General features: G+C 38.4%; 1 protein-coding gene across 5 annotated transcripts in view; it reads right to left on the bottom strand.

Annotated features, from left to right (window-relative positions):
- Nucleotides 1–6,075: 6,075 nt before the first annotated feature.
- Tafa4 (TAFA chemokine like family member 4) overlaps nt 6,076–20,981 on the bottom strand; it is a 181,671-nt gene continuing 166,765 nt past the window's right edge. For 4 of the 5 annotated variants that reach the window (XM_063260226.1, XM_063260223.1, XM_063260225.1 and 1 more), the window contains 2 exons: nt 13,986–14,069; nt 6,076–7,442 (listed from right to left, as the gene is read on the bottom strand). In XM_063260226.1, coding sequence (XP_063116296.1) covers nt 7,255–7,442; nt 13,986–14,069 — 272 coding nt within the window. In that variant the 3' untranslated portion in view covers nt 6,076–7,254. Of the gene's footprint in view, nt 7,443–13,944; nt 14,070–20,981 lie in introns of all 5 variants that reach the window. The other variant, XM_063260228.1, reaches the window with a different exon arrangement.

A 20,981-nucleotide genomic window follows, 5' to 3' on the forward strand; every position in this document is an offset into this window, starting at 1 on the left:
CCTCTGATACTGATGTGGCTAGCCAGGTGCACCCACAAACTATGGTGCCAGAGCCTTGCAGTGTGATGAACAGAGTTTGAAATCTCAGGAACTGTCAGCTCTGGTCATTCCCTGATGAACAGCTCTGGGAATCTGGACTGGGCAGGGCTCGGTGCCTCTGTGAACTGAGATTAGCTGGGAATTCCTGTGAAGGATTGTGCTGGGATGCTGGGCTGGGCAGTGATCAGATCCCCTGTGCAGCTAGCATGAACACACCCCCAGAGAATGGTACTGGGGCCTTGTGCCTACCTAGATGGTGTTCAGAATCTCCAGGACCTGTGCAGCTAGCCAGGATGCACTCCTGGAGTATGGCATGGGGGTCTTTCCCTTGGCTAGGTGGAGTTCAGAACCTCTGGGACCTGTGGGGGATAGCTGGGATGCTCCCCCAAACTATAGCACAAGGGCCTTGTTCTCTTCTGGGCAGACCTCAAAATTTCCAGGACCCATCAGCTAGGCCATCACTCCCTGATGAATGGCTCTGGGGCTCAAGGCTGAGTAAGGCTCGGCACCTTTTTGACCTGTAAGGCTGGTCAGGCATTTATCTGATAAATTGCACTAGGATGCTGGGCTGGGCAGAGATCAGATCCTCTATGCAGCTACAGAGATGCACCCCAGAGCATGGCCCCAGGGCCTTGTGGTGGCAGGGCAGGGTTCAGAAACTCTGGGACCCGAGGAACTAGCTGGAGTGCACTCCTGGAGTGTGGCACATGGGCCTTACTCCCCTAGATCATCAATTTCAACAGATATTTTCCTATTGGGTAGACATGCCTCCCACACTGTGCTCTGAGTCTAGTCTCCTCCCTACTTTGATGTCTTTTGGACTTGATGTATGATGAAGAAAGAGAAAAATATAGCTCTCTTTAAACCACAGAAAGATGAATGGAGTAATAAATGGGGGAGGTATTCCAGATTAGCTTTCTGTCTAATTGGAAGTGAAGAGCCCTCCCAAAACACAAGAATTCCTACCTTCTTCACTCTCTGACCTCAACCTAACTGCCTTTGTCACCAAATCAGAGCCACATGCCCTGTCTTTCCATGGGCCAAGTCTTTCTTCCTTGGAAACATTCAATACAGAACTATTTAAATATCTCTTCCCTGGTTCAACTCCTCATCTACGGTCTTGTGAATCAGACAATACATGATTGAAACAGCATACTGCAGCATCAGATATCAATTTTTCTGACTTGACAGCTTCAAGAGTTGTCACTAACTCTTCTCAAACTCAGATTTTATAGTTTTACTCTAGTCACTTTACTGTGGCGTGCAGAATCAGTTTCCATCCTCTGTTGGATATATGGTACTCATGAATATTTAAATACTCCAATACATTGTCCTGATTCCTATTTTAATTCGTGTCCCCCCTGAGCTGCCCTAGGCATGCCACTCTTGGTTTGTATAAGAGAGAAAGTGTGAATTATTTGTTTTCTTTTAGATGCTATTGTGCTAAACTATCATAGGCATGTTTTTATTTTCTAAAATGTTTGTGAGTAGTCTATAAAACATTGCATTTTATACTGCATATATGTAACCAACCAGTAATGGACATGAAGTTCAAAGGCAAGAAAATTCAGAGACCAAATCTGGCCTACTGAGAACTGGATTTCAGGGCTGGAAGTAGAGATCCAAAGTTCACTTGCTTGCTTCCATTTCTTGATCGTTAATTACAGTTATTCAATTAATAATTCAGTGTCCTGAACTATTTTGATAACTCCTCATTAACAGTATCAAAGCTGATAATTAAAAGATGGGTCAGAGACCTTATCCATAGAGAGTAAAGGCCCAAATAAACAAGATAAAAGATGCTTCATTTTACATTCCTAACATGTAAGTGAGCCATGAATATTGATGATGCCATATAGATAAAGGAACTAAAGGAAGAGCTTGCAGAACCCTGCTTTGTTCCCGGCCCAAAATCAATACTGCCAGGACTGCAAAACATGCTTCAGTAACTGTTCATTAATTATTTACAGGGCTCTTTTGTTCAAAGTTTCTGTTTACAAGATTGCTTGGTAACTTGAAATGATTGTTTCCATTCAAATGACAGGGCTCCAGGTTGGACGGGGTTCGAGGTTTTCTCTGGCTGAACTTGAAAGAACTCTGTGTGAGCTGGGAACCTCCTGTCCTGAGTTTCAGATTCAGATCAGAATAACCTGTACACCAAGACTTTCTTTCTGGGTGCTCTCACTCCCACCAGGCAGGTGTTCCAGGACAAGGCTGTCTGTGAATAAGGAAAGCCACAAGAGTTTTCAGCATTCTACCCAACTGACAGCCAAGGTCAAGGAACAGTAGTACTCCTTGAGTTGTAAGTTTATTCTTCTTTTACTTTCTCAAAGCATGAACTTACTTAGAAGCATAGAACATGCTGTAAGGCCTACTGTAATTGTCCTCAATTTTTTGTAAGCTACATCCATTTAGACCCTAATCTTCAGTGTGTGTGTGTGTGTGTGTGTGTGTGTGTGTGTGGTAATGGAGAGTGAACCTGAGACCATCACACTGTGCTACATCCCCACTGTTTATTTTTTTATTTTGAGACAGAGTCTCACTATATCCCTAGCTGGGTTTAAACTTGCAATCCTCTTGACTCAGCCTCCTAGGGTGCTAAGATTATTAGTACACACCATCATTTCTGGCTAAGCCCCAGTTCTTAAATCTGTCTAGCTTTCCCTCTTGTAGAAATTAGTTGGACTTCAAGTTATTCATAAAAGATACACAATATTATTAAGAGTATGGTGTTAAGAGTTCCATGATATAATTTTTATGACACAAAGACTCCTATGAGGTGGCTTTGGTTTGAAAATATTTGTCCTGTTCAAAATGCATATTGAAATATGATTGTGTTTTGAGGGAGCCCTCAAGAGTTAATCAGGTTCTTAAGAGACAAATGCTCTTCTCATGGCAGAGTTTGTACGTCCACCTGCTTGTCCTGTCACTTTCTGCCGTGTCACATTACATTGCAAGACACGATGATGCCCTAGGACTTCGAAGCCCTTGCAACCATGAGCCACAATAAGCTTTCTACCTGATTTCAAGTGGTTTTTTTTTAGCAACAGAAATTGGACTAAGACAAAGGTGTAGATATCTTTATCTTCATTTTATAAGTAGAGAAACTGCAACTTGTATAATGTTTTAGGATAAAGTAGCAGAGCCAGGATTCAAAGTCAGCTTTATTTTCCCCCTGTGCTTGTATTCTTTGCTACTATCTTCCAGTATTCTAATAAACTCAATTTAAATAATACATAAATGAATGGCAGGACTGGGTTACAATAAATATCTACAAAGCAGGCAAACTGGGTTTTACCTATGGATAACAGCTTGCCAACCCCTAGAACAGAGAAATCCATATACTTTGTTGCTCTCTAAATAGTGCTTTGGCAATTTCAAGGTGAAGTTGATCATCGGAATAGAATTGGATTTAGTCCACAAAATATAGTTAATATTTAAAACCATAAAAAATTTATTAAGTAAGACACCCATTAATCTCACTCAAAATACCCCCCACACCCCTCTTCAAACACATTCATCTCATTCTTGCCACTTTCTGAAGCAGTTCTGGAAGTCCTCTTTTGTAAGTCTTTGTAATTGTGATTAAAAAAGTGGTGAATACCGCCACCAAGTGCCACCCACCAGAACGACAGGCTCGTAAAAACATTTCTATGTATCCATTCTATTCACCAGGTCTAGCGCTGGGCCACTTCTGGGTTTTCCGCAAAGTCAAAATTACCACGATATGTAACATTTTGAATCCATTCAGGATATCAAGTCAGCTTCAACAGCACAATTAAAGACAGTAAGGGAAGACTTCCAGAATTGCTCCAGAAAGTAGCAAGAACAGTAGGATATGTGTGTTTAAGTGAGGGGAGATATTTTGAGGGGGATTAATGTCAATGTGTCTTTCACTGTGATAAATGTCTTGTTTAAAATATTCACATTTTTATTGTGTCCTATATGTGCAGAGGAATTTTTCAGTTCTAACAAACTTATCTACGATATAAAACATCTTTGTCTAATGGTTTCCATTGCCATTTTAAGAAATTCTCCCAAAATGAAATTTGGCCATATGAACAAATATTCAAATAAAGGGAGCTAGCCAAATCATAATGATGGTGGACTGAGGAAAATCAATCAATCAATCAAAGGGGCCACTTCTCTTCACCTAAAAGGTAAAATGAGAAAATACAAGTTTAGCGTTACTGCATGTTTATATTCAAGAATTTTGAATATCCACATGACATCTGCTGGATCATATACACCCTAATGCAGCCTCTAACCAAAACTTCTCTTGTGCAGAAGGGCTGGTGATCTTCAAATAAAGACAGTGGTGTGGGGGCTGGGGATTTAGCTCAGCGGCATAAGCTCCTGCCTTGCAAGTGTGCGATCGTGAGTTTGATCCCTGAAACCGATTAAAACGAAAAAGACAAAAAAAAAAAAAAAAAGACAGGGGTGTGTGCAGAGTCTTACAAGGAGCTCATAGTTCATATAACCACAGAATAGTATGTGTGGTACTATACAAGGCCAAAAGTTTCCTTTAAATAAATAGAAAATACTGGAATTTAAATAGAAATTCAGCTATAAACATCTGGTTCACTTAAAAATATTAGCAGCATGATTTTCTTTATTAGTTCATTGACACATTATACGATAGTAGCAAAGAAATCAGGTGCTGCTGTAAACATATCTAACCTTGATGATAGGAAAGCATGAATATGATCAAAATATGTTATATACATTGAAACCTTCCCCCCAAATTGTGAAACTAAGCAGGAGGGTGGCAAAAGGATAACACAGGGATACAGGAAGATGTGATGTGCATGTACAAATCGGCCAAAATGAAACCCATTAATCTGTACAGCCAGTGTGCCCTAAAAAACATGGAAAAATAGGCAGATACTAGCCAGATTCTAAGACTAGTACATTTCCATGACACTTAAAATACAGAACAGTGAATGTTATTTTTAAATTACTCAAAAATAAGTCTACAATTTCCTGTATTTTACCGTGATCCCTCATTGTATAATTTCCAGTAATATTGTGGGTTTGGGCAAGTGTAATTTTACTAAGTCTTAACTCTCTCTGTGAAATGAGAATATTCATGAAGTTCTCGTAGGCTGACTGGAGAAATGGCTTTATTTATATGAGGATAGAGAATCTCAGTAAGTCAGGGAATCTTGGGGAGGGTCAGTATGCATTTGAGCTGCCCCTTTTCAATGGCAGGCAATGAAATGGTGTGAGCAGCGGGGAGCAGCACATCTGGACATGAGGGAGAGTTGTAAAAACTACGGGGTTACTGGCTGCTGTAAAGGGATCTAGGCTACCTTCACACTACCCAGTGGGCAACTAAGTGTTTCAAGACACTTGAATCAAAGTTTCTTGTGTTGGAGCCACATGTGCCACAGTGGATTTAATGCTGACACGACTGTCATCCTCTTAACTCCCTTGGTCCATAAAAATACAGAAAAATTCCCCTCCTACTCTCCTACAAGAAGGAATGGAAAGGGTAACATTAAGATGCTTCCAAAGGAAAGCTCTATTTCAGGGCTTGCTTTTGAAGTAGGTAAAAGGTACACTTTGAAGCAATAACGGCTGAAGTGACAGCTTCCAGGCCTGCCATTTTGCTAAATGGACCACGGATTCCCTGAAAGTGGTTTACTCCCTATAAATTAACCTCAAGGGGAAATAGTGTCTTTGATGCTTGATCTTATTTGGGACCACACAAGATCAGATGCATGAGCTAAAAACTAAGACATTATTTGATGTACCATAAAACCTTACATTTTGTTAACATTTTCTTACCTTGGAGGGTCTTACACCAAAGGAAGCAGAGCTTACATAACACATCATAAATGCACCTAAGCCCAACTGTCACTGGACCTTAAATTCTCCTTAAAGCTACCTAGATGCCAACTTCATCACTCAGTCACATCCCTGAACTTAAGTGTTATTTATAAAATTAGGTATTTCCATATATATATCAAAATTTTGTAGATTTGGTATTTAACATAAACTCTTGGGGCATGAAATAATCACAGAAAACATATATGCCATCAGCAAAATTAAGTTTTTACTATTAATGTGGGAGTAATAATTCTGGTAGGTAGTCAGCCAAATGCAAATAGAATGTAGCAAATGAACATCACCTATTCTATATATTTTGCAAGAATGAAATCAAATGATTGTTATCACTGTAAATAACATTATCCCCCTAGTTGTGATGGGACAGGGATAATTAATGCTGAAAGTTTTCTTCTATGTATTCTTAATATACAAAGCCCTTCCCATATTATTATACTAGTAGGTACATTAATGACAATATGCTTTTAAGATCTGGGCAATCCCTTATCTGCTTGACATTTCTGCATGACAGCATCTGCAAATATGCAGAGACATGTCTGTTGCAGTCATTAAAACAAGAAAAACTCACTCAGGTTCTACTTACATTTAAAGAAACAAAATAGCTAACAAATACATGGGGAAAGAGTAGACCTGGGAAGAAATGGTTTACAGTCCAAAAATTCAGCTTTAAAAAAAAGACTCATGTCTACAAGTTAACAAAATATTTTTATATATTTTGGCATAAACTGGATCTAAGAAATCACCCTTAATCTAAACACAGACTACTTCACATTTAAAACAGTTTACCTGTGTGACACATATAAGCCATAAAAATCCTCCAAAGTATTATTTTTCTGTGTGAATATGTCATGACTGAGCTTTGATTGCAAAATATTAGAGCTGAAATACATTTTTACAACTCAGTCAAATGGGAAGTGAGGTTACAATGCTCCCATTTTATTTCTGCTAACCTAGCAATGAAGTCTAAAAGGCAAAAGTTTTAAATTATCAAAAGTAAAAATATAAATGAATACACAGTAACTCCAATGTGTCCTTCTATTCTTAAAGGTTTATAAAATAAATATTATTCAGCAGTCAACTGGAGTCCAACAATTATTTTTGCCAAAATCTTGTTGTTTAAATACCTTTCAAACCACTTTAATACAATTGTTAAAGAAAAAATTCAAAAGAGAAATAGAAGGAGGATCCTTGGAAACATATGTCCATGATCCTCTGTAAAGGCTGAAAGAAATTAAAGACCACATGGTCTCTTATGGGTGATCTACTTTGATGTCTCTGATTTGCTCCTCCTGGATAGCTCAGAGGTGAATTCAGATCAGATGACAGTTGTGTGGCATCAGTGGTCGCATCCCAATACAATAAAATTCATGAAGCAGAGAGAGGAGGGATGGTTAGGCAAATGCCACTCCTCATGACCCTCGTATCACAAATGTGAATTTGCTGACATCCAAAACTCTTTCCCAGCAAGGATGGTAATCCACATGAGAGTGCTCTGCACTCAAATGCATCTCCTTCAGGATTAAAACACAGCTCTGTCTCTGCTACCGCGTTACCTAAAACAAAATAAATAAGTGAGCATTTGATATACACACCAAAGATAACCCCTCCAGCCATGAAACAAGTAAGTCCCCGTTTGTGTCACCAGTGTGAACTCTATCAATGTGCACCATTATCTGTAACCAGTCTCACTAAATCAACCCTTCAAACCAAGTCCTTTGCATTTCTTGTAAGTCTTCTATCACAGGGTGTTGTATACCCTAGATTTGTACTTGGTGAGGTTACAAAAACCCCATCAAATGAGGTACACTCTTCGCCCATCATGTCATGCATGCCGAGCATGCTTTGTTAGCAGCAGCAAAATTTTTTCAAATGATTGCCAATTTAAATCGCTGTGTGTTGGGATCAAAATTTTGCCTTCATTACTTTTTAATTCAGTTATTCTACTTTTTTTAAATGATTATTTAAAAAAACTATGTTCAATAGAAACATATCTATGAAGAATGAGTCATATTTCTAAATGTTAAACATTTAAGGTCATTACTTATAATCTGAATAAAGAGTACAGCAGTATCTATAGTTTTATTTGGTCATGTAAAATTTCTGCAGGCTAATCAATACTTAAGACTTTCACATGGATATGCAAAGAAAAAATTTCAAAATATACTGTTATTTGGTAACATAATCATCATCCCTGGTCTTTAGGTCCAATCAGGCATTTATTCAAACCTCAGCTTTGCTATGGACTGACATATGTATGACCTACATTTATGTACTCAACAAAAAAAAATAGCTCTTTTGTGTGAGTATGCTGCAGCAAACCAAACAAAAACCTTGCCTTAATACAGCCTGCATTCTAGGGAAGGACCTACAAGACCTTTTCTGCACAGAATTAAATATGGTACATATCTTCAGCCTTTCAGGTCTTAACAATCCTTGCAGCCACTGCCGAACTCCAACTTCATGCCACTCACAATAGCAGCCATGGACAATAAGTAAACTGATGAGTATTGTTTTGTTCCAATAAAACTATCTAGTAATACTGAAATTGTATTTCATATAATTTTCACGAGCTAAGAAACATTATTCTTGCTTTAATTTGTTTTCCAACCATTTAAAACTGTGAAGCCCATTCTTAGCTCTCAGGTCATAACAAAACAAAACAAAGCAGTGGATTTGGTCCACAAGCTAAGCTTACTTATTCCTGAGGAAAAGGTGGGACAAAGAAATGCCTGGAAAAAATCTGGGAAGGAAATATGTACTATGAAGGAAAGGAAAGCAGGATAATGGAGAACAGAAATCCTGGGACAGGAATGGTCACTGTTATACACAGGATTCTCAGGAAAGGGGAGAGCTGGGGAGATGCTTGAAGGCAATGAGGGGAAACTGCACCCACTGTAGAAGAACTCTTCCGGCAGAGGACGAGATGAAGAGCAAGGGTGTACAGGCACTGTGAAGGCTTTTGCCCTTCCTAGATAAGGTATAAATAGGAGCTGAGGAATGCATGGCCTGGCCATCCACTTAAAGGGATCACTTTGGCCCAGGTGATGAAAGGGGAAGTCACCAGGACTTCCCACAGAGGATGTGAGAAGAGGAAACAAGGTGAACTCCAAGGTCTTTCCTGTGATCAACTGAATGATGGAGTTAATCACGTTTTCAGATGGAGTAGATTATCTCTTAGCCTTCATTTCTTTGCCAGCAAAAGGTGTCCTTGTAGTGAAGAGTGAAAGAAATACATGAATTGAATACTTGGTTCAGTGCCTGTCACATGGTTAGCACTTGGAAAATGGTGGCTATTTCCATGTTCATTCCTCCTAGACTTGTCATGCTGCTGTACAGAACCTAAAGCATTTATATCAAGTATCAGTCTACACTGAGGATGTGAGTCTCAAAACTATATTATTTCAAATGGCTTGGTCTCTATGCCCAGCTCATTTTTGGAAACAATATTGAAAGTTAGATGATAAGATACTCTCATATTTATTTTCCCTTAAAATTATTACTGTTCCTATCATGAGTGGAAGAAGATTTGATTGCTATTTTTAAAGGTGTGATAGGTACAAAGTTACTAACATGCCAATACTAGCTCCACTCCCATGCATCAGGGTATCCTGACTGTAGAGATCAGAGAAGACAAGACTTCAAGGAGAAGCAGGTATCTCTGTCAGACCCAAAAAGCAAGCGGGATTTTGGAAAGGGGAGAAGATAGCAATGGGTCTGGAAATTAAATGATCTATATGGTGACCGGAAATGAGGGCTCTGAATTCAAGATGCTTATACTTTGAATTAGTTACTAATGGAAACCCAGTAATGGTATCTCACCAGGGAAGGACCTGAGCAAAAAATTTACCCTGGGGGCAATAAAAACAGGATAGAAGCTAATTAAAGGTGACAATAGGTATGGAGTTCAGTAAGATTATAGTGACTTTCTCATACTGTTTATCACCCTAAGGACAACATTTTTAAAGCATGCTTTTCTAAGCCCTGACAATGTTTACTATGCCTTAATACCCTAGAGAGAGGATCCAAACTGTGTTTTTAACAAGTCTCTATGATAACTTTCCTATAACCATGAAGCCATTAAACCTTGACATTGACCTGGGATGGTAGCCTAAGAGATGGAAAAAGATCTCATTTGAGGAAGATATTAGACAGGACTTGGATTATTATCACAGTAAGGTGGTTGCCAAAGAGAACTGTGGCTTCTATTTTTTTTTAATTTCTGTGTTGTTTCCAATGACTCATATTATTTTTATCTCTGGTCTGACCAATGTTGGGTATCATAGATTATTATCATGGCACTAACCTATCTGAAAATTTGGACTCTCTTGAGGTTTAAACACAGAGGTGTGAGTTCTATTCTTACCTCATCCCTCTCAGAGTTTTCCAGTGTGACATATCAGAAATTTTTAGACACTCAAACTTTGAAGAGCAAAATGAAATAAGGGTAAGTAGGTATCTTGCAAAGAGCTACAGAAAAAGTACCCTCTTTACTAAAGCAGTTTTTCAACCTGGGAACTGCTGACATTTTGGGTCAGATTATGGCTTGTTATGGGGACTGTCTTGCTGTTTGTAGGAGGTTTCAACACACAGATGCCAAGAGCAAACATCACAATACAGAACAAAAAAATGTCCTCACATATTGCCACATGTGCACTCAGTGGCAGAACTATCCCTGACTGAAAGCCACCCCTCTAAAGATGCAGTTCTTCATTCTTAGTAGAGATTTCTAAAGCAAGAATATTAAAAATGTGAAATTTCTCAACGTTCAATGTGATTTGCTTCTATTGGCAAAAAAACACAAAACCTCTGGCAAAGGCTTGGCTTCAGTGGTAGGATGATTTTATACACATGTTGGAAGTCTTAACTTTGACAACTTAAAATAAGGAAAAACTGCTCAGCCCAGAGAATGCAGCAAAACCCAGAATTCATTTAGGTCAAGTAGAATTGAGGCCAAACAACAGTTACATTTTCTTACAGGAAGGAGTAGCTGCACCTTCTCTGGAGATGCTGAAAACCATATTGTTAGAGTAAACTTGATGCCAGTGTTTTATATCTGGGAAAGATAACTGGCTAGGGGATTTTCTTATCTTCATCTCAGGCCATTAACATCTCAACTGCTTACTCTTCATATTTGCATTTAAATGGAATGTAAAATTCTGACATTGGCTTACTGTGGATGACTTGATTTTTCTAGCTCTCTGTGTTTTGATACTGCTGTGCATGAACTGTTTAAGGAAAATGGAAACCATTTTGTTATATAGGAACACCTCCTCTAGGGAGGCAACTGCTGTGCCTTTATAGGACTGCTGTCTCTCCTGGGGTATGTGGTCTGCACAAATTTGAAAAGATATAGCCTCCAGGGTACTAACCTCACCCTAGAAGCTGGTCTCAGCTCCACAAGTAACTCTGTATTGTGGTATAACTCACGACAAACAAAATGTTTTATGCAGTTCAAGTCACGTTGACTTAGAGTAATAAAGGAAACAAAGTTTTATGACTTTTAGATTATTCTCAAGTGGCATATCTTTAAAGAAAAGCAGTCCAAGTATCATGATGGCTTGGGGAACTGTATTATGATTCTATGACTTTTCCAAGTGCTAAATGAAATGTCACTACCACTGAGGATTTAGCTATAGCAAACTTATATTCCCAGCACATAGAGGCAAAATGCCCCTAAAGGTTTGCTTCCTGCTAATGCCCTCTCTTACTGCACATAAACAGTGAAAGAGAGAGAGAACTACTCTACCAGGAGGACCAGTTTAGACGCATTCTTTTCCGGGATGTAGTTGGCTTCTACTCATAGTCTTGTTTTACATCTATATCTAAAAATCAATACAATCTTCTGTTATTTCTTAGTCTACAAGAAATACAGTGAAAGAAAAAAAAACTAGCCCTGATGGATGTAAGACCTTACCTCATTAGAGACTTCAGTATTTTCATTTAGGGAGCACTTAAGGGAAAATGGCTTAAAGGGTCAGGCAGGATAGTGGAGCAGTCCTGAGACAGTGTGCGCTTCGCAAACACATTGAGTTTATAGAGCCAGGAAGTTTATTGGCAGTGACTTGGAAGGAAGGCTGGGACAGACAGAAGAAATGTTAACTTCCTTGCTCCTCCAGTTAGTGACTCCAAGGACTTGCAAAGCCTTGGATATAAAAGAACTCAATCCTCTCTGGGTATTTACGGGGACCTGGTTCAAGCACTGCCATGAAGATCAAAATTTGCAGAAGCTCAATTTCCTTATACACAATTTTTGTGCCATGTTTGCTTATAACCTACTCTGCCATATACTTTAAGTCATCTATGGGTTCCTTGTTATATCCCAAATAATGTAAATGCTACGGAAATAGTTTTGTATGATATTTTAGGGGACAATGGCAAGAAAAATTTCTACAAGTTCAGTATAGATGCAATTAACTTTTTCAAATATTTTCCATCTGTGGTTACTTGATTTCTTGAACTCAGACCCTATGAATACTAAGAACCAACTATAAGTCAGGTCATAACACTATCAAGAATAGTGACAGGTTATCTGATAACAGCAATTAATGTTGAAAACGGTCTTGATTGTTCTATGATGATTTTAACTAAAATAAGGAACTAGTCAACTGATTTAATATTCTGTTGATTATTTGAGATGTGATACTTTCTGCTAAAGCTTTATTTAAAAATATAAAATATTATATATTTTATGTTAGATTTAATTTCTTATATTAACAGCATTATTTACATACATATTTTGTAGAATACTGTTTATTTTATAAACACTCTCAGGGGAAGAAGTAACCTGCTGTTGTTTGATCTGTTACTGAAGGTGAATGAGAACTCTTGGGGCTTAATTATTCAAAATATTCATAAAAGGAGAAGCATTAAGAAAAAATAAACTGGCCATGCTACATTATACTTCCGCAAGACCACATCTCAGCCACCTGACCCAAAGCATCACTTCATTTCAGTATGTCCAACTCTGATAAGCTCAGAATGACTTCTGTGCTTAATTTTTACTCAATAAATAGTCACTAAGGTATTCATCAAACTCTGGTGAGCAAAATAGGTATAGGGCCTGACTTCCCTGTTCCCCCATTCACCAGCAAGCTGTACTAAGCAAAGGAGGACAGTCATCCATATAAAATGTAGCTATGATAAATGCTCAGAGATACAGGCCATGAATCCCACAAGGAAAGAATTCCCTGAAAAAACAAAGGTTTACCAGAAGAGGGCAAGAAGCACATTCCAAAAATAGTGACAGTGCTGTAAAGGTACCAAGGTGAAAGGGACCACGAGAAGACCAAGAGGTGTGGAGCAGCAAATCAAGGACTGGAAGCTGCCAGATTACCTATGACAGGCTGAACAGGCAGAAGCCAGTGCGCAAGGACTCAAGAGGAGCCACTGGCCGAAGAGGACAGACATTTCATAGAGGTCTACAGCCACTGTAGGGGGGCTGGAGTCTTGACGAGACGGTGGGTAGAATAAGAAAAGGAACTATGGACATGAGGTGTGGAGGGGAGGATGGTAAAAATCTCAAGGACAAAGTAACCAGTGGGATACAGGGAGAGTGGAATCATGTTAGATTTTAGTTGAAAATGGGCTAGACACCCTTCAGAGACACGGACTGCAAAAAGGCCTATTGGGCAGGGAAGGAACTGTTGACACATAGGACTTGATTAAGAGGCTTCAACTATTCAATCTCTGTTAAGGCAGCAGGTATTTCTCCTTGAGTTAATCATCTGTGTGTGTGTATTTCTACCATGCTGCTTTAATACACTCTTTCATCACCTCTGAAACTTTACCTTTAGATTGGGCTTCGAAGGAACAGAAATAAATTACTGGCCCTGCCTAAGCCAACAGTTCACCCATCAAATCACTTGCTCTATAAAACCTGAAACAGAAGGTGATGCTGAGAGAGGGGCTTTTCGGCAAGGCCAAAGCCATACAGGGGCACAGCCAAGCCTGACTTGGCGACATACAGTAATGCTGTTCTCTTCATGACAGGACAAAATCAAGGGAAATAACAAGGCACTGCAGTTGTAAATGGGAGGAGTTTTTGTCCATACTTGCCTTTGTGGTTTTGACTTTATTGCCACTGCTACAGGACCAACCTGAGTAATCGGGCAGCACTTTGCAATCCTCTCCTTCCAAGCACGGGTTCATGTGGCACCACCATTTCTGAATCACGATGGAAGCTGAAAGACAGAAGCCATATGGACAAAATAAAATTAAACGCAAACTAGCTCACGGACTCAAAGACAGTTAATGAGAATTACTTCACCATAATAAGTAAACTTCAACAATCCAATCATCTAAGCAATCTACAAAATTAAATACTTCCTTTTTTGCAGTTGGCTCTATGATTTGGCTGGTGAGCAAAGGCTTTGCAGGAGACCTGCCTGAATTTGTATAAGGCTGTATTATTGTCTAGATTTTTTAAATGAGCTTGGACTAGTTCTCTTACTTCTCTTTACCTCAGTTTCTTCACTTAAAGAAATGGGAATAAGAATAAATCCCTGCCCCAAGCGTTAAAAATAGAACACGGATCCATGAACTCTGCCAACTTTGGACCATTGTGTTCTCAGGAAAGATTATTTGACCGTGGGCAATTTTCGGTTGCACAGTCAAATAGTAGATGTTAATTAACAGCAAACATAAAGCAGTAAAATTTTACTCCTACAGGGTGCTCCACTCTCTGGGCCATTCCAGTTAGTGGAAGCCAATTGAAGTGGGAATGCCTTGCCGTTCCTGACCTAGTTAGTTGGGTGAATAGTTTAGACTAATTAACTCACTTGTGCACTCAGTTTTACCTCATCATTCTCAAAGTAATCGCCCCATAAAAAATTTAAAAAGCAGAAAATAGCATGCCAGATCTCTGGAACAGAAGTAGAGGAAACTTCATCACCTTGGCTGGTTAATCCCACAGATTCACAGGGCAAAAAGAAAAAAAAAAAAGGATTGTAATTAAACTTTTTAAGGTGAACACAGACATTAGGGTAGAAGTAAGGCAAATAGAATTGGTCTCTTTTTTTCCTATTGAAACGCAACACTTACATAGAAAATATCCCTCCAGTGAATATTTTGACTTTTCCTTTGGATAAGAGAGAACTACATCCGTGATGGCAAATATTTTAGAGATGAATGCCCAAACTGTAACCCAAAATTCATTTATGAATCACAAAGAGCCAACAATGCAATTAGTCCTGAATACCGAGGTTTTAGTTTAGAAGAAATCAACTCATGCATTAATGTCTTTTGTCTTAAAAACAACATGCATGCCATAGGTTTGCCACTATTAAATTACAGAGAGATTCGTGGCACATAGGGTTTTTTTAATTTTAAAACATTGATATATGAAAATTATATAATCAAGACATATAACATCTTTTGATATAAATATGCATTGTGTAATGATTACCAAAAGTTAAGTCATCCATCATCATTCATGCTGTATACAGATTCCCAGAACTTAAGACATTTTACCGAGATTTTATACTCTTTCACCAATATTTTTTCACACACACACCCCCCCCCAGCCCCTGGAAACCACAATTCTACCTTTATAGGTTCTATATATACAACAGATGATATTGTATTTATATTTCTGTGCCTGGCTTATTCAACTTAGTATAATGTTCTTCAAGTTTATTTATGCTCGCAAAAGATGGTGGAGTTTCTTTTTTATAATGAGTAACATTCCATTATATATATAAACTACATTTTCTTTATTCATCTCATCAACAGACACTGATATTCTAATTCTTGGACATTGTGAATAATGCTATAAAGGAAGTAAGTGTGCAGATATCACTAAAAGATACTGAATTCAGGTCTGGGATGATTTGATGACACCTATCAAAACCAGTACCATCTCAGTCAGGTAGATTTACCATCAAGTAAAACCATTTGCTATTTACATCAGAAAGTTCCACCACTGAGAGAGGCAGACTGCCTAATATACTTTGTCAGAGAATATCTCTGAGCTGGAATGAATGAATAAGAAGCCTGAGAAAGTTATAAATCTTTTGGCTCTGAAAATCACAGTAATCTCACAAGTGCATGGAGCTGTGTCACTTTCAAAGTGCTTTTATCAATTGTTCCTTTTCTGATTGTCCCAATAAGCCAAACACAGGAAAAGGAGGCAGATGGTACCAGAATAAAAACAAGATCTGTCTGCAAATAGTGACATAAGCACTAGAATATCAGTCTTTCTACTCACCACTATGTATAACATTTTATTTTACTTATTTTTATTAGTTTAACTGTATAAGTTTATGGTGTATGCCATGATAATTTCAATACAGGTAGGTATACAATGTGTAATGAACAAATCAAGGCACTTATTTCCATCCTGATGAATATTTAAATTTTTTCTGAGTAACATGTACTAGTTACACATACTTATGGGGTACAGTGTGATATTCAATACATGTATATGATAGGCGCCGTTTCACAAATCGCTGAGCAGTCATTTTCTGAAGCCTTGGTTTGATCCCAAGTGGATATAAAGATAACTAAGACATGGCTTTCTGGATAGGTACCAGAGCTCTGTGAAAAGAAGCTTTATTAGGTGACTACTGTCCTGGCCAAGTAAAAGAGGGTTGGAGCACACTGAATGCCCCACAGCAGACCCCTGTGGCTCCAGTGAGAGGACATCAGGGAAGCAGTGAACACAAGCTGAGGAGGAAGCCTGGAACTCTGGACTTCACTTGTTCTCTAAGCAGTAGCAAGCCACGGAAGGTGTGTGAGAGAGGCAGTCCAACATTACAGGGAACCCTGGAGCCTACAAAAGTAGCCTGGCAGGGAATGCCAACAGCACAGAAACAACTCTGGAAGGGAAGACCACCTGAAGGGTGAGCCCTGCGTAGGAACACAATGAATCACAGTATCTTAGCATGGCTGCAATGTACGTCAGCACTTTCAGAGCCATGGCAAGACATGATAACCCTGATGCCAAAAACCTGGAAAAGGAACTTGAGGGAAAAAATAACAAGCAATAGATTCAGATATCTATCACAGAAAAGCATCCCACTTTCAAACTATAAAGGAATTGAATATTGTATGTATGCCTCTTAAGGGTTTAAAAGAAGCAAGCTCAAAGACTTAGAAATGTGTTTATACAGTCTCCCTTAATTGGAAAATATGGATTGAGTCTCCTACAGATAAATGTGCAATAGACAGCTTAAAAATAAAAATCATTTTCATATCTTACAGAAGAGTGCCCTGAGGGGTCCCCATCAACAGATACTTTGCCCATAGTGAGATTCTTCAGGGAAGGACCTCATAGCAAATGCTCCTTTAAAAAAAAGAAACATCAAGTAGCCATCAAAGTAACCCAACCATCTGCTTCAGGTTCCTCTATAAGTTAAGAACTAAGGGCTCTTAGCAAAGGCAAGAACCAACTTGAAGGTGAACCTGACAGGAATAAGTTGATTAGACAGTGAGGAAACTGAATCTTTCTTTGTATCCTGAATGCAAATTTGAGCTGTGACAAAGGACCAGGAGTACAATTCTATTAAACTATTGACAATATCTTCTCACTCTTCTGAGCACTTTCTTCTTAGGAAAAATTTTGTAGAAGGCAAATATTGTCTTCCTATTGAAATACCATACCTCTTAAATGAGAAAGTGACTCACCACTTCTACTTTTAAGATAATTAAATTCTTTTAAAAGCCCCATCCTTCCTGATTTAAAAAACACATAATATCTGCAAGTGTCAAATGCCAATCTGTAATGAATTTCTAGTTTTATACAAAAGATGAGGACAAAAAACCAGTGGAAGTGACCAGTTAACTCTGAAAGGCAATTTTATACATGAAAAGTTAATGTGACTAATTAGCTGTTTTTCCTTTGAATAATTTTCTAAACTGTTTTATAAAATATCACTGTTCAATAGAACACCATTATTTATTTATATAGCCACTTAAATAAGCACACCTTTTAATCTCACTTTCAAGAACTGGCCTTTCACGTATTGACTTAGTTGCACTGACATAAATTTAAGGCTTTTCTAAGAAAGTATATTTGTATATTTAAGCTATGGGAAGAATGATTAAGAAAACATCTTCCTGGAATATATATTTTCTAGAATATGCTCTGAAATTTTAATGTATCTTTAGTTATTTCAATATTCTGACTGTGTTATTGAAAAATGAAGCTGTTTAACTTTTATATTATTGGCCATGCCCAGTGACCCCCAGCCATGGGAGGCTGCCTGCATTCAGACTGGAGCAAGGGTGATTTCCAGTGCACAGAGAAGCTTTGGGACATGGCTCAGAGCCTCCCAAATCACCAGAGGCCACACCAGAGGTCCCTGTGGGCCTGACTAGGCCATACGCAGCAACCCCAGATGGAAGATAGCCGCCTGTATCCCACCATGTGAGCTGAAAGTGTATGAGGTGATTTCCAATGCATAGGGAAGCATTGGAACATCACTCAAAGCCTGGAAATACAGGAAAATGATAAAATGAAAGAGCAAAATAAAACCTCAAACAGCCAGCCCACCCCAAGCAAGCCTAGGAGACATGGACATAGAAGAAAATGTAAGCCACAGTCCTGAAATGATAGTAACTGAAGTAAAGAAACAACTCCAGGAAGCTCTAAAAGAACTCAGACCAGAAATAATCTCCCAGGTAAAAGAAGAAATGATAAATGCAATGAAAGAAATGCTGAACACATCTAAAGAAGACATGGTTAAAAAATAGAGGAATAATGCAAAATGATGGAAACCTTGAATGATCAATATAAGAAACAAACAGAATGCATGAAGCAGATTCAAAGAGATATACAGGAAATCAAAAATTCCATCAAAAATTGGCAAAACCGCCTCAATGAAAGTGAAGATAGACTTTCAGACCTCAAAAACAAGATTGCAGCTAGTGAATAGGAAATGAAAGATCTTTTAAAAATAACAAGGAATCAGGAAATAACAATCCAACAGGTACAAGCTGATGCAAAGAAGAACAATATAAGATTGATAGGTATAAATGAAAAAGAAGGTGACAACACAAGTGATATCAAGAAGCTATTTATAGAAGTAATAGCTGAAAATTTCCCAAACATGAGAATGGAAACTGACATACAGATCAGTGAAGCATATAGAGCTCCAAATAGCCATAACTTTTATATTATTTATTGTTTCAAGAAAAGAAATAATATCAACTTAAACCACACACAGAAGTAGAAAAGTACTAGCAATTTTTTAAAGGACTCTTCCTTATTGACACAGTCTGCCAATAATGTGCTATGGTTATTTCCAGAGTACATAGGATCATGAATAAGTGCTGTACAGACTGATCTTGGTAAACTGAGTTTGTCCTGCTTGCCAACTGCAGCCTTACACAACAACATCCCCACCTCTAAGCCAAGGGACCTCTAAGCCAAGGGTTATCAACCTTGAAACTACTGACATTTGAGGCAGATTGATTCTTTATATGAAGTCACTCCTGGGCATTGCAAGAAGTTTAGCAGCATCCATAGCCTCTTCATGATAGATGCCAGTGGACCCTCTCCCAAGTGTCAAATGTCCTCAGACGTACAAAATCACCTCTGGTGGAGAAACATTAATGTATATTTTACTCAGCTCAAGACTTGCTCCAAGCTTTGGCTATAACCCCAATCCACAGTAAACACCACACCACTTCTAAACAGTCTACCTGCCATGCCCCATGGGCAACTCCACAAGTCTAAAATCTAGTACCGCCTACTTGCTTCCTCTCTTATACAAATCCTGGGATATCCACAAAACCTATGCCAACAAGATAACCTGTAAAATGGAAAAAAAATCACATTTTTCTTTTTTAGAAATCCTATGGTGCTTTATAAGAACTCTGCCCATAGTAGTTCATAGCCTCATTTATTGGCATACTCTGTTCTTTTCCTCTCCTAAAATGCAAATTCTTCTAATGAAGTAAATCCTCCAACATCCCATCCTACCATTCGCTGGCAGACCAAGCTATTTCTGGTTCCCAAATGTTTCCCACTGATAAGCTTCAGGCAGCCTTCTTCCCTAAATTCCCCCAACCCACACAGCCCTCTACGTAGTAAACTGAGATGCACTGCTTCCCAGAAGGCCCATCTCTGATATTCTCTGTCCTGCAATGGAATACTTCACGTATGAGAATTTATCTCTCTCTCCTAGCTGGTGAATGGGGGCTCTCCGAAAGCAAGACTTCTCTCATGCTCATTCTATCCCCTGGCATCAAGGACAGAGCAGCAAAAGGTGCTCAGTTAAAACTCAATGAAGGAGCCACATGCAATGCACGTGCCTTTTCAACACCCGCAGTAGCTTTGCAAAGTAATACCCGCTGTCAATGCACATGACTACTACTAACAAAACTCAGAAAACTGATTTATCTTTTACATGGCAAAAAATATATCTAATTTAAAAATCCAATGAAAACACATCATAAAGAGAAGCCCTGTGTCTCACTGTACAGTCCATGATGCCACGAAAGTTGTCTGCAGTCCAGACAATAATTCTTCTCCCTATGTCTCAGAAAAGTGTCAGAAACTAGAGCATCATTGGAAGATTTAAAGAATAGCCTTAAACATAACTGTCTTCCATTCTGCAGCTTTTATCTTATTAATCTCTTAAACAATGTTTAGAAAATATTCATTTTGACACAATAAATTAAGCTTCCTTGTACTACCCATTTACCTCATTTTATCATAAAACCATTCAGCATTATCTCTATAGAGCTATATTTTGATAAATGTACAGAATATACTCCCATCACAAAGTGGCTCTATGTAGGCCAGATTCAAAAGGAATAATGCTTACCAGCTGAACAGGTGTCTGGCTCAAGACCCAAAAAACCACAGTCTCAATCAAATCATTCCTCTTCCCAAATCCTGAACATGTATCAAAGATGCATTTCAATAATGAAAGGGGATTTCATAAGTTAATTATAACAAAAAAGTTTGAGAATGAAGGATAAAACAGTTGATTTTTCTATTTAACTAATAAAAGCTACGTTTTAACAGAAAAACAATGAAAATACCAGATAAGCATCTGTGATGTGGATTAACAAGAATACAAAAAGGATATTCCAGTCTCTGTGTCAGCATTAATAAGTGCCCTAATCTGACATCATCTTGCCTTTGT

This window comes from Cavia porcellus, unplaced genomic scaffold, assembly GCF_034190915.1.
Source record: "Cavia porcellus strain 051 isolate PalLab524CR breed Dunkin Hartley unplaced genomic scaffold, mCavPor4.1 scaffold_13, whole genome shotgun sequence".
Classification (NCBI taxonomy): domain Eukaryota; kingdom Metazoa; phylum Chordata; class Mammalia; order Rodentia; family Caviidae; genus Cavia; species Cavia porcellus.